Source organism: Somniosus microcephalus, chromosome 11, assembly GCF_052327205.1.
Source record: "Somniosus microcephalus isolate GS21.2 chromosome 11, FLI_Smic_1.0, whole genome shotgun sequence".
NCBI classification, from domain to species: domain Eukaryota; kingdom Metazoa; phylum Chordata; class Chondrichthyes; order Squaliformes; family Somniosidae; genus Somniosus; species Somniosus microcephalus.
In genome coordinates this window covers 197921590-197939312 of record NC_140997.1, presented here as the reverse complement: position 1 = coordinate 197939312, position 17723 = coordinate 197921590, and the positions used below count along the sequence as shown (strand labels likewise).

The 17723-nt window shown below is 44.5% G+C and overlaps 1 protein-coding gene across 1 annotated transcript in view; it reads right to left on the bottom strand.

Annotated features, from left to right (window-relative positions):
- Positions 1-17723, bottom strand: part of chdh (choline dehydrogenase) — a 124624-nt gene that overhangs the window by 49801 nt on the left and 57100 nt on the right. Inside the window, exons 4-6 of the mRNA XM_086001661.1 lie at positions 11117-11246; positions 10850-10984; positions 6316-6458 (exon numbers count right to left, since the gene is read on the bottom strand). Of these exons, the coding sequence (XP_085857787.1) occupies positions 6316-6458; positions 10850-10984; positions 11117-11246 (408 nt within the window). The remainder of the gene's footprint in view (positions 1-6315; positions 6459-10849; positions 10985-11116; positions 11247-17723) is intronic.

Below are 17723 nucleotides of genomic sequence, written 5' to 3'. Positions count from 1 at the left end.
TACGGGAACATGTTGGCGTTGTACTCTCTCTATTTCCTTTCTGAAAAGACTCCCACTGCTCTGAAATAACAACAGAAAATGCTGGAAATACTCAGCAGGCCAGGCAGCATCCGTGGAGAGAGAAACAGAGTTAACATTTCAGGTCTGGGACCCTTCATCAGAACTGGTGTGGAGTTTCCGACAAGTAGCTGATCCCAGTCCACTGGCCAGATCTTGCCTTATCATATTAAAATCGGCCTTCCCCCAATTTAGAACCTTTATTTCCATCTTTGTCCTTTTCCATGACTACCTTAAATCTCACCAAATTATGGTCAGTGTCACCAAATGATCTCCTACTGACACTTCTACCACTTGCCCAGCTACATTCCCCAGAATTAACCAGTACCGCCCCCTCTCTTGTAGGACTTTCTACATGCTGGCTCAAAAAGCTCTCCTGGATGCACTTTAAGAATTCCACACCCTCTAAGCCTTTCACACTCTGACTATCCCAGTTAATATTGGGGACGTTGAAATCCCCTACTATTATTACCCTATTATTTCTACTCTTCTCTGAGATTTGCCTACATATCTGTTCCTCTATCTCCCCCTGACTGTTTGGGGGCCTATAGTACACTCCCAGCAAAGTGCTTGCCCCCTTTTTGTTTTTAAATTCTACCCATATGGCCTCATTAGAGGAACCTACTAAGATATCATCCCTCCTTACAGCAGTAATTGGCTCCTTGATTAATACTGCGACACCCCCTCCTCTTTTACACCCCCCGTCTCGCCTGAAGATTCTATACCCCGGAATATTGAGCAGCCAGTCCTGCCCCTCCCTCAACCATGTCTCTGTGATAGCAACAATATCATACTCCCATGTGTTCATCAACACCTTCAATTCATCTGCCTTACTCGCAAGACTCCTTGCATTAAAATAAATGCCATCTAGCCTTGCCATACTTCCTTGTGCCCGTTACATATTTGCTCTGCCTTCCAGGCGGACTTGTTTCTTCCTCTATATTTGGCTGTGCATCACCCCCTACAATAGCTCCACTCCGTATCCCATCCCCCTGCCAAGTTAGTTTAAACCACCCCCCTCCCCTACCGTACTAGCAAACCTCCCCGCAAGGATGTTGGTCCCATTCCAGTTCAGGTGCAACCCGTCCGACTTGCACAGGTCCCACCTTTCCCAGAAGCAGGCCCTCCCTCCTGCACCAACTCTTTAGCCACGCATTCATCTGCTCTATCCTCCTATTCCTATACTCACTAGCGCGTAGCACCGGGAGTAATCCAAAGATTACAACCTTAGAGGTCCTGCTTTTTAATCTGCTATGTAGCTCCCTAAATTCTTGTTGCAGGACCTCATCCCTCTTTCTACCCATGTCGTTAGTACCAATGTGAACCACAACCTCTGACTGTTCGCCCTCCCCCTTCAGAATGCCCTGCAGCCATTAAGTGACATCCTTGACCCTGGCACCAGGGAGGCAACATACCATCCTGGAGTCATGTCTGTGGCCACAGAAATGTCTATCTGTTCCCCTTACGATAGAATCCCATATCACTATTGCTCTCCCACTCTTTTTCCTCCCCTTCCTGTGCAGCCGAGCCACCCGTAGTGCCACGGACTTGGCTCTTGCTGCATTCCCCTGAGAAACCTTCTTCCCCAGCAGTATCCAAAATGGAAAATCTGTTGGCGAGGGAGGTGGATCCAGGGGACTCCTGCACTACCTTCCTAGTTATTTTACTCTGTCTGGCGGTCACCCATTCCCAGTCTGCCTGTGCACTCTTTACCTGCGGCGTGACCACCTCGTTAAACGTGCTATCCATGAAGATCTCAGCTTCGCGGATGCTCCAGTGACTCCAGCTAATCTTTTCCCTTTTACATACCGATAGAAGCTTTTACAGTCTGTTTTTATGTCTCTCGCTAGTTTACTCTCATACTCTATTTTCCCTTTCTTTATCAATTTCTTGGTCCTCCTTTGCGGAATTCTAAAATCCTCCCAATCCTCAGGCTTACTACTTTTTTGGCAACATTATAAGTCTCTTCCTTTGATTTAATACCATCTTTAACTTCTCGTTAGTCACGGTTGGACCACTTTTCCTGTGGGGTTTTTGTGCCTTAAAGGAATGTATATTTGTCGAATTACAGTATGTAGACGACGATTGTGTCTGCGCACACTCTGAGGTCGAACTCCAAACCATCGTCAACACCTTCACCGAAGCATATGAGAGCATGGGCCTTACACTAAACATCCGTAAGACAAAGGTTCTCTGCCAACCTGCCCCCGCCACACAGTACTGCTCCCCAATTATCAAAATCTATGACGAGGCCTTGGACATCATGGACCACTTTCCATACCTCGGGAGCCTACTGTCAACAAGGGCAGACGTCGATGACGAAGTCCAACACCGCCTTCAGTGTGCCAGTGCAGCATTCGGTCGCCTGAGGAAGAGAGTGTTTGTTGACCAGGACCTCAAACCCAGCACCAAACTCATGGTCTACAGAGCAGTAGTGATACCCGCCCTCCTGTATGCTTCAGAAACATGGATCATGTACAGCAGGCACCTCAAAGCACTGGAGAGGTACCACCAACGCTGCCTCCACAAGATCTTACAAATCCATTGGCAGGACAGGCGCACCAACATCAGCGTTCTCGCTCAGGCCAACATCCCCAGCATCGAAGCTTTGGCTACGCTCGATCAGCTCCGATCGACGAGCCACATCGTCCGCATGTCCAACACGAGACTCCCAAAACAAGCGCTCTACTCGGAGCTCCGACACGGCAAAAGAGCCCCAGGTGGGCAGAGGAAACGCTTCAAGAACACCCTCAAAGCCTCCTTGAAAAAGTGCAACATCCCCACCGACACCTGGGAATCCCTGGCCCAAGACCGCACAAAGTGGAGGAGAAGCATCTGGGAAGGCGCCGAACACTTCCGAGTCTCTTCACCGGGAGCAAGCGGAAGCCAAGCACAAACAGCGGAAGGAGCGCACGTCAACCCAAGCGCCCCACCCACCCACCCCTTCAACCACTGTCTGCCCCACCTGTGACAGAGACTGTAGGTCCCGCATTGGACTCATCAGTCACCTGACAACTCATTTTTAGTGTGGAAGCAAGTCATCCTCGGGGCTGCCTAAGAAGATTTGTTGTAAATTATGTATTAATTCTTTAAATGCTAGCCATGGCTTCTCCACTGTCATACCTTTTAATGTAGTGTCCCAATCTACCTTAGCCAACTCGCCCCTCATACCTACGTAGTTTGCTTTGTTTAGATTTAAGACCCTAGTTTTGGATTTAACTAAATCACTTTCAAACTCAATATTAAATTCTATCATATTATGGTCACTCTTCCCTAAAGGCCCGTTTACTACAAGGTTATTAATTAACCCTTTCTCATTGCTCAATACTAGATCTAAAATAGCCTGTTCCCTAGTTGGTTCCTCAACATACTGATCTAGAAAACTATCTTGCATACATTCCATAAATTCATCCTCCACAATAAATGCTGGCCTTGCCAGCGATGCCCACATCCCATAAACGAATTTTTAAAAATTGGTCCCAGCACAGTTTAAGTGGAGCCCGTCCCAACGGATCAGCTCCCTCTTTCCCCAGTACTGGTGCCAGTGCCCCATGAACTGAAACCCATTCCTCCCACACCACTCTTTGAGCCACGCATTTAAACCTCTAATCTGTTTTTCCTATGCCAATTTGCACGTGGCTCAGGTAACAATCCAGAGATTACCACCTTTGAGGTTCTGCTTTTTAATTTGAATCCTAGCTCCTCAAACTCCCTCAGCAGAACCTCATTCCTAGTTCTACCTATGTCGTTGGTTCCTACATGGACCACAATAACTGGATCCTCCCCCTCCCACTCCAAGTTCTTCTCCAGCCGCGAGGAGATGTCTTTAACCCAGGTACACAAGACAACACAATCTTCAGAACTCTCGGTCGCGGCTGCAGAGATCTGAATGTATCCCCCTGACTATACTGTCCCCTACCACAACTACATTCCCTTTCACACCCCCAGCTTGAACGGCCTCCTGCACCATGGTGCCATGGTACAGGGCCTTGGTGAGACCACACCTTGAGTATTATGTGCATTTTTGGTCACCTTATCTGAGGAACGATGTTCTTGCCATGGAGGGAGTGCAGCAAAGATTCACCAGACTGATACCTGGGATGGCAGGAATGACGTATGAGGAGAGATTGGGTCGATTAGGCTTTTATTCATTGGAGTTTAGAAGAATGAGAGGGGATCTCATTGAAACATAAAATTCTAACAGGACTAGACAGACTAGTTGCAGGAAGGATGTTCCCGATGGTGGGGGAGTCCAGAACCAGGGGTCACAGTCTAAAAATAAGGGGTAAGCCATTTAGGACAGAGATGAGGAGGAATGTCTTCACCCAGAGAGTGGTGAACCTATGGAATTCTCTACCACAAAAGGCAGTTGAGGCCAATTCATTAAACATATTCAAGAAGGAGTTAGACATATTTCTTAAGGCTAAAGGGGTCAAGGGATATGGGGAGAAAGCAAGGACAGGGTACTGAATTTGGAAGATCAGCAATGATCTCATTAAATGGCGGAGCAGGCTCGAGGGGCCAAATGGCCTACTCCTGCTCCGATGTTCTATGTTTCTATGTTAGCTTGCTCATCCATCCTGCAGGCTTTTCCCTCATCCACACAGGCAGCAAGAACCTCATACCTGTTGGATAAGGACAAATGCCGAGGTTCCTCCAGCACTTCACCTGGGGTCCCTTTACCTGCCTGAGTTGCAGTCGCACCCTCCTGTCCCTGATCGCTAACCAGACCTGTACCACTATCTAACCAAAGTGTCCAGGTAACTCTCCCCATCCCTGATGCCCTGCAATGTCTGCACCAGACTCCAGCTCAAAAACTCTGAACTGAAGTTCCTCAAGATGTAGGCATTTACTGCAAACGTGGTTGTCCGGGATCACTCTGCTCTCCACAAACTCCCACATGCTACAGTTGCGGCACACCACCTGCACTGCCATCCCTATATGACCTTGTTTTATCTAATTAAATTTAATTAAAATTGTATTTAGGTAACTTAGTTTACAGTGTAGTTTCTTGACTACTTACTTGATCTATATTAAGTTAAGGATACTGAAATTAAATATCTAGCTGTAACACAAAGCACTACAAGTAGTGTAGGCAAAAAGCAACAACTCCTTCCCCTCTTCTCCAAATTCCCACTCTTTCCAAATTCCCAAAAAACACTCTGTTCAAGTCCACTCCGTTTAGTCCCGCTCTGTGCAGATCAGTGTAGCACTTAATTGGCCAATATCTAAAATGTTTGTTACTTTACAGTTTTTAAGTTTTGACACTGATTTCACAATCAAAAATGGAAGAAATCTCAAACAGAACCGCTCTCTACATAGTAAAAACTGTAGAAAGAAACTCAAAATTGTTTTTAAGGTATAACAACGATCTAATAAACAGCAATTACAAATTCCTATTGTGGGAAACAAGAGCTATCTGCTGCTAACAGTGCAAGAAGAACTAAAGGCACAGTCCAAAAATGTCTGCACACAGACTGAGAAAGACCATTGTGCATAATGTTAAGGAACAAATATTCACATGATTTTCCTCATGGAACAAAAGCAATAATTCAACAAGAAAAATATGTACCAATCTCTCTCCTTGGCACCAAACTAAAAATAGGATAACCGTGGCCATTATCCTACGAATGTCATATGGACTTCCCTCTTTTTGCTGCCAGTACTATTTGAAGAAATAAGTCTTAATACTATTTTTAAATCTACAGTAACAAAATTTGATTTGTATATCTTCTCTAAAGTTAGCATGCATGAAGCTCTTATTTTAATTTATAAAAGACTTTACGGATGTTTAAGTACTTTAATGAGAAGTTAGGTAAAATTATGGATGGAAGGAAATATAAGTCTCTGCTTTATTACAGTCAGTTGAAATTTTCTGACGTAGCAAATTATGACAAGTACTTTATGGTGGTCATTTGAACTCAAATTAAATTATAGCCTTGTATTTTTTTTAACCACTCTTACTGTATCTGCTAAAGACTGAATACAATTCTGCTAATGACCATTTCAAACAGTTTACAAGTTGTACAAAGTGAATAATATGAGAAGTCATTGTAATGTTGTCACTGCTAAATTTCATATGATTTACAGAAGGTAACTATTTTGTGGTTGTAAAGCAAAATATTACACCGATTATCAACGTCAAGTCTATTGAAAAATAAGCCACTTTTTTTGTTAAACTTTCAGAGTATGTTTTACATGTGCTTACTCCAGCTTACAATCTTTAGGTAGTTAAGAAAAATCCTCCAAAGACCTCACCTGATAAGCCTCCATGTTAGGTGTGACTCTCCCATGATCAATCACCTGTGATGGCAAAAAGTGGAACTGAATATCAGGATGAGTTACACCAGGACAACTTCTGACAAAGCCACCAGTTTCCAAGTGAGCAGTAGCTGCCGCGCCTGAAGAAATGGAAACATTCTGAATTAAAAATTACTTTATTTAATAACTAAAACAGGTTATGTCAAAATAATAGGGATGGTTAGAAAATCGCACCTCTTCACAATTTTACATAATTAATGTTTTCAGTTTGGTACGGTTGATATGTTTATACGGTTTCATTACAGTAAACTGTTCTTTTCATGCACTGCTTCTGCATTGGATCTATTATAAAGCAAGGACATCATTGAAGACTCTTGCTTTCCTATTTGATTACATAGTATCTTCTTAAATGCCGAAATAAGATCATTTAAGTCACAAGATAAATATGCATCAAGGACATTTGGCATATTTTAGTTCATGGTCTTTCAGAAAAATCCTCCAGTCATAGCATCCAATAGTTTCTTAAATGATTCGAAGATTTTCATCTCCCCCATCCTACCTGGACATCCAGTCCATATTTGATTACTCCTTTTGTTAAGGAGAACTGTGAGATATTCATCGGATATTTACCTTGCACCTGCGGGGGTGAAATTGGATCTCGTTGCGTCCATTTTCCTCCAATTTGGAGGGCCAACCTCCCACACCCGAACAACACTGGAAACACGTCCAACGCCATATTGGTTTGAGTGACCTAGAGGCATCCTGGATTCAGCCTGGTGCCCCTTGAATATGGTAATAAGGGGCCTTATGCCTGTCCCTTTATGTCCTTAAAGGGACTGCTGGAGACTAGGAAAATTTCAACTTCTAAACTTTTTAAAACTTACCAAAAGGTGGAGCCAGGAAGAGCCTCCATAGCTCAGTCCCCTCCCGATCTTGTACCCCCTGCCAGAGCCTACCTGAGGGCCATTACATGCATCGCAACAGCCTGAAATTCATCTCCGCTTTGTCAGCGAGCTGCCTGGAGACGCGGGGTGCGCATCTACAACTCGCTAGACATTAAAATGAGGCCCGAGGCCCAATATCGATCAGGACTTGGACCTACCTGTTCTGGTTCAGGAATTGTTCCCTCCATCCAATTTGCCCTGGTTTAGTGGCGGGAACAATTTTCTAACCCTGTATTCTCTTGTCCTACTCTCACAGTTTAGTTTGAAGTAATTTTCTGAATCTACATTTTCTATATCCTTTTACTATCTTATATACTTCTATAAGATCACCTCTCAGATACTTCTTACTACAGTAAGCGTGTTGGGACATCTTACGACATTAAAGGCACCATGTAATTGCAAGTTGTTGTTGTACGGTACTTTACATTCATCTGCATTTAATTTCAAATGTCATTGTTCCACCCATTTATATATTTTGTTCAACTCATTTTGTAGTTCCTCAGCACACTCCTCAGAATTAATTGCCCTTCCTAGTTTGGTATAGTCTTCAAATTTGACTAGCTTGAACTGAGTTTATGAATTCAAGCCGCTAACTGTAAATGAGAAAAACAGCGGTCCAAACAACAACCCCTGGGGTAGGAACATAAGAACAAGAGTCGGCCATTGAGCCCCTCGAGCCTGTTCCGCCATTCAATGAGATCATGGCTGATCCGCAACCTAACTCCATATACCAGCCTTTGGCCCATATCCCTTAATACCTTTAGTTAACAGCTATCAATCTCCAATTTAAAATTAACAATTGATCTAGCATCAATTGCCGTTTGCAGAAGAGAGTTCCAAACTTCTACCACCCTTTGTGTGTAGAAGGGTTTCCTAATTTCACTCCTGAAAGGTCTGGCTCTAAGTTTTAGACTATGGCCCTAGTCCTAGAATTCCCCAACCATCGGAAATAGTTTCTCTCTATCTACCCTATCTATCTTACTTAGTATCTTGAAAACTTCGATTAGATCACCCCTTAACCTTCTAAATTCTAGGGAATACAACACTAATTGTGTAATCTCGCCTCGTAATTTAACCCTTGAAGTCCGGGTGTCATTCTGGTAAACCTACGCTGCACTCCCTCCAAGGCCAATATATCCTTCCCAAGGTGTGGTGCCCAGAACTGCTCACAGTACTCCAGGTGTGGTCTAACCAGGGTTTTGTATAACTGCAGCGTAACTTCTACCCCCTTGTATTCTAGTCCTCGAGATGTAAAGGTCAGCATTCCATTAGCCTTTATAATTATTTTCTGGATTTGTTAATGGCATTTTAATGATCTATGTACCTGGACCCCCAAGTCTCTTTGGACCTCCACTGTTTTTAGCTTTTCACCATTTAGAAAGTATCCTGTTCTATCCTTTTTAGGTCCAAAGTGGATGACCTTGCATTTGCCTACATTGAAATCCATTTGCCCATTCACTTAAATCTGTCGATATCCCTTTGTAAATACTTTCATCTACACTGCCTACAATGCCGCCTATCTTTGTGTCATCGGCTAATTTGGATATATGACTTTCTATGCCATCATCTAAGTCGTTAATAAACACTGTGAATATTTGAGACCCCAACACAGATCCCTGCGGGACACCGCTAGACACATCCTACCAATTTGAGTACCTACCCATTATCCCTATTGCCCGTCTCCTGCCGCTCAGTCAATTTCCTAACCAGGTCGATAATTTGCCCTCAATTCCGTGGGCTTCCAACTTAACTAACAGTCTCTTATGTGGGACTTTATCAAATGCCTTCTGGAAGTCCATATAAATAACATCCATAGACATTCCCCTGTCCACTACTTCAGTCACCTCTTCAGAAAATTCAATCAGGTTTGTCAGGCATGACCTACCTTTCACAAATCCATGTTGGCTCTCTCTGATCAACTGAAAAATTGTGGTGTTCAGTCACCCTATCCTTAACTATAGACACTAGCAAATTCCCGACAACAGATGTTAGGCTAACTGGTCTAGAATTCCCTGGTTTCCCTCTCTCGCCATTCTTAAATACCAGAGTGACATGTGCAATTTTCCAATCTAAAGGAACAGTTCCTGAATCAAGAGAACTTTGGAAGATTATAGTTAGGGCATCTGCAATGCGCGCACCTACTTCCTTTAAAACCCTGGGATGGAAACCATTTGGTCCTGGGGATGTGCCACTCTTTAGTGCCATTATTTTCTTCACGTTAATTTTATTGAGTCCCCATCTCAGGTTTAATATTAGTTTCCTTGGGATTTCTGGCATGCTATCCTCTTCCTCTACTTTGCGTCAGTACTTACAGTAATTATTCAATATGTCTGCCATTTCAATATCATTGACAACATCACTGCTTTCAGTTTTTATGGGGCCAACATTGCTCCTAATATTAATTGTAAAAATTCCTTGTGTTGATTTTGATATCCCTTGCAAGTTTCTTTTCATACTCCCTTTTTGTAGCTCTTACTATCGGTTTTGTGACCCTTGGCTGTTCTTTGTAGCTTTCCCATTCGCCAGGATCTGTGCTATTTTTTGCATTTTTGTATGCTTTTTCTTTTAGTTTTATGCTGTCCCTTACCTCTTAGTTGTCCATGGCTGGTTTTTTTGGGGCAAGTAGAGCTCTTGCCCCTTAGGAATATAAACTGGTTCCTTGTTAACTACCTTGCCCACCTCCCCAAGCCCGACAGCAACTGTAATTCAGAACAAGAAAACAGGGCATCACACTGCTACTCCACTCTCACTGGGCATAAACCTGGCCGGCTTCCATCTGTAACGCTACCCCAGGGTACCCCAGATGTGAAAATACAGCCCAACATTTGTTTGATGGTTTCAAAACTCTTGGCAATTAACAGATATAAAGTAACCAAAGTATAGTGAACAAAATAACCTTGCAACATAAGATATGGCGTGAAAGCCCATTAAACATATTCCTGTCGACATCTCGTGCATAATTTGCACCACCGTGGCCTATTTATGACCGTTTTTCCCTCCCAAGAGATGAATAGTAACAGATATAGGGGGAAAAATTCGGTTGCTTTGTGCCTCCCGTTAGTGCCCTAAGAGGGCGCGAACGGGGCGCAAAGCAACTAGTGCACGGGCGCAGCGATACTTGTGCCGCTCGCGAAATTGACCAGATATTTTGCGGCGGCGCTAAACACTACTGCCACGATCTCCTGCGCCCGCAGATCGCTGGCGAAGCTCATGTGATGTCAGTCAGCAATGGAACACAGACGCACTGGCGCCGGCCAGTTCTTAAAGGGGGGTGTGTCTGTGTTCCATTGCTAACTGACATCACGAGCTTCGCCAGCGCTCTGAGGTAGCGCCTCGCTCCTCGGCGTTAGCGCCTTAAGAGAGGTGTGTAGCCCCTGATTTAGCCAAGGGGCGATAGAAGCCAAGTTTGCAGTCGGAGGTGATAATTAGCGCCAGGCGCTAAACTTTGCGCCCAGCCGATAATTGCGCCCCAAACTTGGCGATACCGAATTTCTCCCCCAAAGTCTGTAAAACTGGAATTACTTAATGATCCTATAATATTAATGTTTATGTCAAGGTCCAAGTACTGGAAGGTAGCAAAATTTTACCTGTGAATTTCCAAAGCCATTCCAGGCCAACCTGGATCATCTTGATGGATTTTTGGGACTCATATAGTGTAATAGGTTCAGTGCATTTTTGTTGCACGTACAATTCTAGATGATCTTGCAGATTCTGGCCCACACCTAGGAGCAAATAGTTTCTTTAAAGTGAACGGTTCTAACCACTTAACTGCAGCTACCATCACCAGTGCATGAATTATTTCGAATTAACTACTTTAATGCCTTTACATTTTCTCAGAATACTTCAATTATTACCAGGATGGTGGCAAACGACAGGAATTCCCAGTGCTTTAAGGTCATCTGCATTACCAACCCCAGATAACATAAGAAGCTGGGGTGAGTTAATTGGGCCTCCGCTTAGGATTACTTCCTTGTTGGCATAGACCTAAGAAGAAATAAGCAAACCATAATCTAATTAACCAATACCAGAACACTTGACCCACATCATCAATACTTCAGCTAAGCTCCTTCATTTAATATTTTCAAAAATACAGATAAATATACAAATATAGAAAATAATGAACATTAAAAGTGGTGATTTACCTTCAGAACTGAGATAGCCTTTGATCACAATATAAACCAAGTGTAGAGACAATGTGAAACATACTGTCAAGCAACAGGAGTTGAGGCCGAGTTGATTATTTCCTTCAAAAACTAGCGATGTAAAAATCAGGTTGAACGCAGTATTGGAAGTTATTAGGAATTAGACTGAGGTGATGAAATATTGCACAGGGTTTTTTTTTTAAATTCGTTTAAGGGATGTGGGCGTCACTGGCAAGGTCAGCATTTGTTGCCCATCCCTAATTGCCCTTGAGAAGGTGGTGGTGAGCCGCCTCCTTGAACCGCTGCAGTCCGTGTGGTGAAGGTACTCCCACAGTGCTGTTAGGGAGAGAGTTCCAGGATTTTGACCCAGCGACGATGAAGGATCGGCGATATACTTCCAAGTCAGGATAGTGAGAGACTTGGAGGGGAACTTGGAGGTGGTGGTGTTCCCACGCGCCTGCTGCCCTTGTCCTTCTAGGTGGAAGAGGTCGCAGGTTTGGAAGGTGCTGCCGAAGAAGCCTTGGCGAGTTAAGAACGTAGGAACATAGAAATAGGAGCAGGAGTAGGCCATTTGGCCCCTCGAGCTTGCTCCGCCATTTAATGAGATCACGGCTGATCTGATCTTGGGCTCAGCTCCATTTCTCAGCCCACTCCCCATAACCCTTCACTCCTTTCGTGTTCAAAAATCTGCCCATCTCCACCTTAAATATATTCAATGACCCAGCCTCCACAGCTTGTAGATGGTACACACTGCAGCCACAGTACGCCGGTGGTGGAGGGAGTGAATGTTTAAGGTGGTGGATGGGGTGCCAATCAAGCGGGCTGCTTTGTCCTGGATGGTGTCGAGCTTCTTGAGTGTTGGAGCTGCACTCATCCAGGCAAGTGGAGAGTATTCCATCACACTCCTTACTTGTGCCTTGTAGATGGTGGAAAGGCTTTGGGGAGTCAGGAGGTGAGATATTCGCCACAGAATACCCTGCCTCTGACCTGCTCTTGTTGCCACAGTATTTATGTGGCTGGTCCAATTAAGTTTCTGGTCAATGGTGACCTCCAGGATGTTGATGGTAGGGGATTTGGTGATGGTAATGCCACTGAATGTCATGGGGAGGTGGTTAGACTCTTGTTTGTTGGAGATAGTCATTGTCTGGCACTTCTTTGGCACGAATGTTTCCTGCCAGTTACCAGCCCAAGCCTGAACGTCGTCCAGGTCTTGTTACATGCGGGCATGGACTGCTTCATTATCTGAGGAGTTGTCTGAGGAGTTGTGAATGGCACTAAACAACTGTGCAATCATCTGCGAATATCCTTATTCCTGATCTTATGTTGGAGGGAAGGTCATTGATGAAGCAGCTGAAGATGGTTGGGCCTAGGGTACATGGGGAGGGAGGAAGGAGGAGAATGTTGTCTGCAGAAAGTAGCAGGTAGGTGCTGAATAATGGAGAATTGAGGATGGATGAATACACTTTAAGAATGAGGAGTTATTTGTACAGAACTTTTTTCTCAGAAGATAAATGTGAGGGGTAGAGTCCACAATAGGAAAGACTGTAAGAAGCTGGCTTTCTGATTGAATGGCCATATCTTGTTCAATACTTTATGTTAATATTCAAATACAGTTAGATAGGGTATGCAGTGAAGATCAGGTAATATTTTGTGACATAGTATACAGTAATTAGGATTTATTTTGAAAACTTTAAACACTGCATTATATGTATAATTTTATCTCCAATTCCATTTGTACAATATTAAAATAGTTTACACAATTTTAAAAAATTGAGAAAAGTCAACTCACTATCTTCAAATGTTTTCTCTTTTATCAAGCTTTTATATTTGTTAGATTTTAGAGGTCAAGTTAAGAAAGAAAATGTAACATCTATCTGAAAACTTTTTTGGGTGAACACCATCACCGCCAAGTCACACACCATCCTGACTTGGACACATATCGCCATTCCTTCATCGTCGCTGGGTGAAAATCATGGAACTCCCTACCCAAAAAGCACTGTCGTTCAAGAAGGCAGCTCACCATCATCTTCTCAAGGGTAACTAGGGATGGAAAATAAATACTGGCATTGCTAGCAATGCCCACATCCCAAGAATTAATTTTTAAAAACTTAAAAGTTGTAAGGGATTTTGGAAAAGTTGCAGTACAGAAAGGAGATGTCACTATATTTTGTCGATGAAGACCTTACTGTTCTCGAAAGAGATGATTTTAGTCCATCAACTGAACCTATCTGGATTCAATTGGAACAAACTGATGGTGGCAAATTGATCATTGTATCTTGCTATAGACTTCCAGGTCATTGTGATGAGCCATTTTGGACATAAACTACGAAATCATCTGAGCTGAATAATATTTGCACAATGGGGGATTTTAACTTCCCAAGTATTCAATGGTACAATGGTGAGTCATTAAGGGCAAGTCAACTGAAAGATTTGTAGACATTATAAAATGACTGTTTTCTAACACAACATGTTAAGGAGGCGAGATGGGGCAATCGGATGTTGGATTTAGTCTTTAGTAATGACCCCAATATAGTATTCAACCTCCATGTGGGGAAACACCTGGGCAACATTAACTACAATATTATTAGATTCATGCTGATCAGTCATAGAAAAGTTGCTAAAGATTCAATGCTAGCGCCTGAATTCAAAAGTGCTAAATTTGCAAAAACAAAATCTATTCCGGGCAGGGACAGTAATAATATAGATGAAAAATGGACTATCTTTAAAATCAAATGAAAAGGAAGCCATGTATGCCCCTAAAGTCAAAAAATGGCACATAGTAAAACCAATCCAAGGTGGCTAACTCGTCGTGTACAAGGACTAATCAAACTTAAGCGGAAAATGTTTTACAGATTAAAAGAAAACAATTCTCAAGAGAATAGGTATAGGTATCATGCTCAGCTTAAGGTAAAGAAAGCTGCAATCAAAGTAGCCAAAAGGTCAGTGAAAAAGGTTGCAGATAATTGCAATAGCAATAGTAAAACCTTTTTAAATTATGTTAGGAGTCAGAGGACGATAAAGGACTGCATAGAGCCACTCCTTCAAAGGAAGTGGGCCAATGGTTCCTTCCTTTTTTTTGTGAAAACATTGGACCTATAAAAAATCCACCCTGAACATCCTCCTCCCCCATGCCTATGTTCCTGCAGTGGATGCATAGAAACATAGAAGGTAGGAGCAGGAGTAGGCCATTCGACCCCGCAAGCCTGCTCCGCCATTCAATGCGATCATGGCTGATCGTCCAAATTCAGTACCCGGTCCCTGCTTTCTCCCCATACCCCTTGATCCCTTTAGCCTTGAGAAATATATCCAACTCCTTCTTGAATATATTTAATGAATTGGCCTCTACTGCCTTCTGTGGTAGAGAATTCCACAGGTTCACCACTCCCTGGGTGAAGAAATTCCTCATTTCTGTCCTAAATGGTTTACCCTTTATCTTAGACTGTGACAAATTTCTGGAGGGGGGCGATGTTAGGTAATGTATCTCGTGGTCATTATTGTGTTTTGGAACTTGTTTTTGATCACCTTTGGGGGTCAGAGAGGAATTTCTCAGAATTGGTCTAGGTTTTTTTTGTCTCTCCCAGGATATTGCATGGCTACTGGTAGATGGGGAGTATTGGGGGCTGTGTTGATTAGTTACAGCATGGATGAGTAGCACAAGATCAATGGACCAGCTGATCTTTCTCTGTCCGTCTTTTCGTACCTTCGTATTTTCCAGTCTTGCATCGCCCACCCACGTCACACTTCATAATTTGCTGCTGGTGCAAAACAATCTACAATGGCCCAGAAATTCGGGTCGGGGGCTTCCCACGGGTGCAAGCCCCCGACCTGCACTTACCTAGCGCGCCGGCCGTTGAGCTGTGGGCCTGCGTGGGATTCAGATCCTGGGCCTCCTCCAACTGCCGGCGCGCAGTGCTTGCGTATCCCAGGGGCGCAGTTAGTTCGATGCGTCCCCTGGGATCACGTGGGCCATGGAGAGCCAATGGTAGCAGGGAATGCTTCATTCATAAGTTTGACAGGAAGAGCTGTCAAACCTATAAATACTATAAGCCCCAAAACAGCACTAAAACTTCAAATACATTTTTAAAGAAACATCACATTTTAAAAATAACTATAACTTACATGAAATAACTATTTTAAACAATAATTAAAATTTTTGAAAAAATTAATTACATTTTCTAACGGGGCTAAAAATAAACTTACCTTTCTTTAAAGTATTTAAAAATAATAAGCCTGTGGAAAAAATGTTTTAATTTTAATTAATTCACCACTTACCTTGTTAAAAGCAGGCCTTGCGTCTGCTTTTTTTTTTTAAAAGTGCAACTGTTGGAATCTTACCCTCCCAGAGAAACCTGCAAAAAAAACCTAAGTTCAATGCGCACGCGCGGCCTCTCCGGCGCACGCGTTCGACCACTGAACTCCTTCTTTCAGGGGAACGGAAGTGCCAGTTTCCCGCGCATGCGCAGTGCATGCACGAAACTGGCACTTTCGTTGGGCCTAAGGTGAGTACCCCGTGCGTACTCATGCGTTGGGACCCGAATTTCTGGGCCAATATTTTAAAAATTTTGGGGTAGAAATTCGGTTGGTTGCGCCACCCATTAGCGCCTAAAGAGGCCGAGAAGTGGGGTGGTAACCAACTAGCGCCCGGGCGCAGCGAACCCTGCACCTCTTCCCATATTGAGCGGACATTTAGCGCCGTCGCTAAATCTTAGCGCCCGCTCATGGGCGCAGGCAGATCATGATGTCATTTCAGTGTGCAATGCCTTTTGGGCGCCCCGGACCGGAAATTCAGTGGCGCGCCCCTCCGTTCCGCCTGGCGCTAATAAGGACAGCTTACCTGGAACGTTCCCCAGTCGCTGTCGGGCGTTCTTTAAAGGGGACTGCTGTGGTATAAAAGCTGCAGCCATTTTTGGAGCACAATTTCTTCGAGAGTTACAGAGAATTGCTGAGCTGCACACTTGAGAGCCATTTCACCACTGAGCCAGTGCTGGCAGAAGAACTTCAGCCTTCTGACCATCACCTTGCTGTTGGTGAGCATTTCAAACGGGGAAACTTTCTGTGCGCACTTATTATGGGGGCTGCATTGGAGGGGAACGTCCTGCTGCTGAATCATCTGGAAAGGGCACAGAGATGCTGGGAGAGAGGGGCAGGCATGGCCAGACGGAGGAGGGCCAACAGACGTCGCCACACCAGACCTTACGCTGCCAGGATTTTCCGACAGCAGTTTTCCTACATGAACATGTCTGAGGAGCAGTGTATCAGAAGGCTGCGCTTTAGAAAGGAGGTGGTGACTGCGCTGTGCCACCTGCTTCAGCCAGATCTGCAGCCTCAGATAAGGTGCAGGACATCTCTGTCGGTGGCTGTGAAGATGACTGTTGCCCTAAACTTCTACGCAAGCGGCTCCTTTCAGGCTGCAACTGGGGACATAGCCAACATCTCGCAGTTTGCGGTGCATTGCTGCATCCGTCAAGTGACTGATGCCCTGTTTAAAAGGAGGCGGCAGTACATCTCCTTCCCAATGACCCCGGACAAGCAGCGGGAGCGTGCAGAGGGCTTTGCAGCAATAGCGGACTTCCCCATGGTGCAGGGTGCCATTGACTGCACGCACGTGGCTTTGCGGGCACCTGTATTGAATCCGGAGGAGTTCCACAACCACAAGGGGTTCCATTCCTTGAATGTCCAGCTGGTCTGTGACCACCAACAGCTGATCCTCGCAGTGAATGCGCAGTTCCCAGGCAGCAGCCACGACGCCTTCATCCTGCGCCAGACTTCTGTTGCAGACCTTTGAGGCCCCGGCTCACCCAGGAGGCTGGCTTCTTGGGGACAAGGGCTATCCTCTGTGCCCGTGGCTGATGACCCGCTCCGTTCGCCCAGCACCCCTGCTGAAGAACGCTACAATGCGAGCCATCAGGTGACGAGGAACATTGTGGAGCACACAATCGGCGTGCTGAAGCAGCGGTTCCGCTGTCTGGACCATTCCGGAGGAGCCCTGCAGTACTCGCCTGAGCAAGTCTCCCACTTCGTGGTTGTATGTTGCATGCTGCATAACCTCGCTATCCTATGTACCCAGCCAATGCCACCAGACATTGAAGCACCAGCAGAGGAGGAGGAGGAGCAAGATGGGAGGGAGGCACAAACTGGAAGGGCCGTCCATCAGAGGCTGATCAGAAGTCGCTTCTAGGCCCCTCTCGCAGAATGCTTGCTGCCATTCCAAGAACAGGAATGGAACCGTTCTGATACCCCAAAGCCTGTGAAGGGCAAAATGCATGTAAATAGCAGACATGGCCATTGTAAATAAAGAAAGTTGTTTATTGTACAAAAT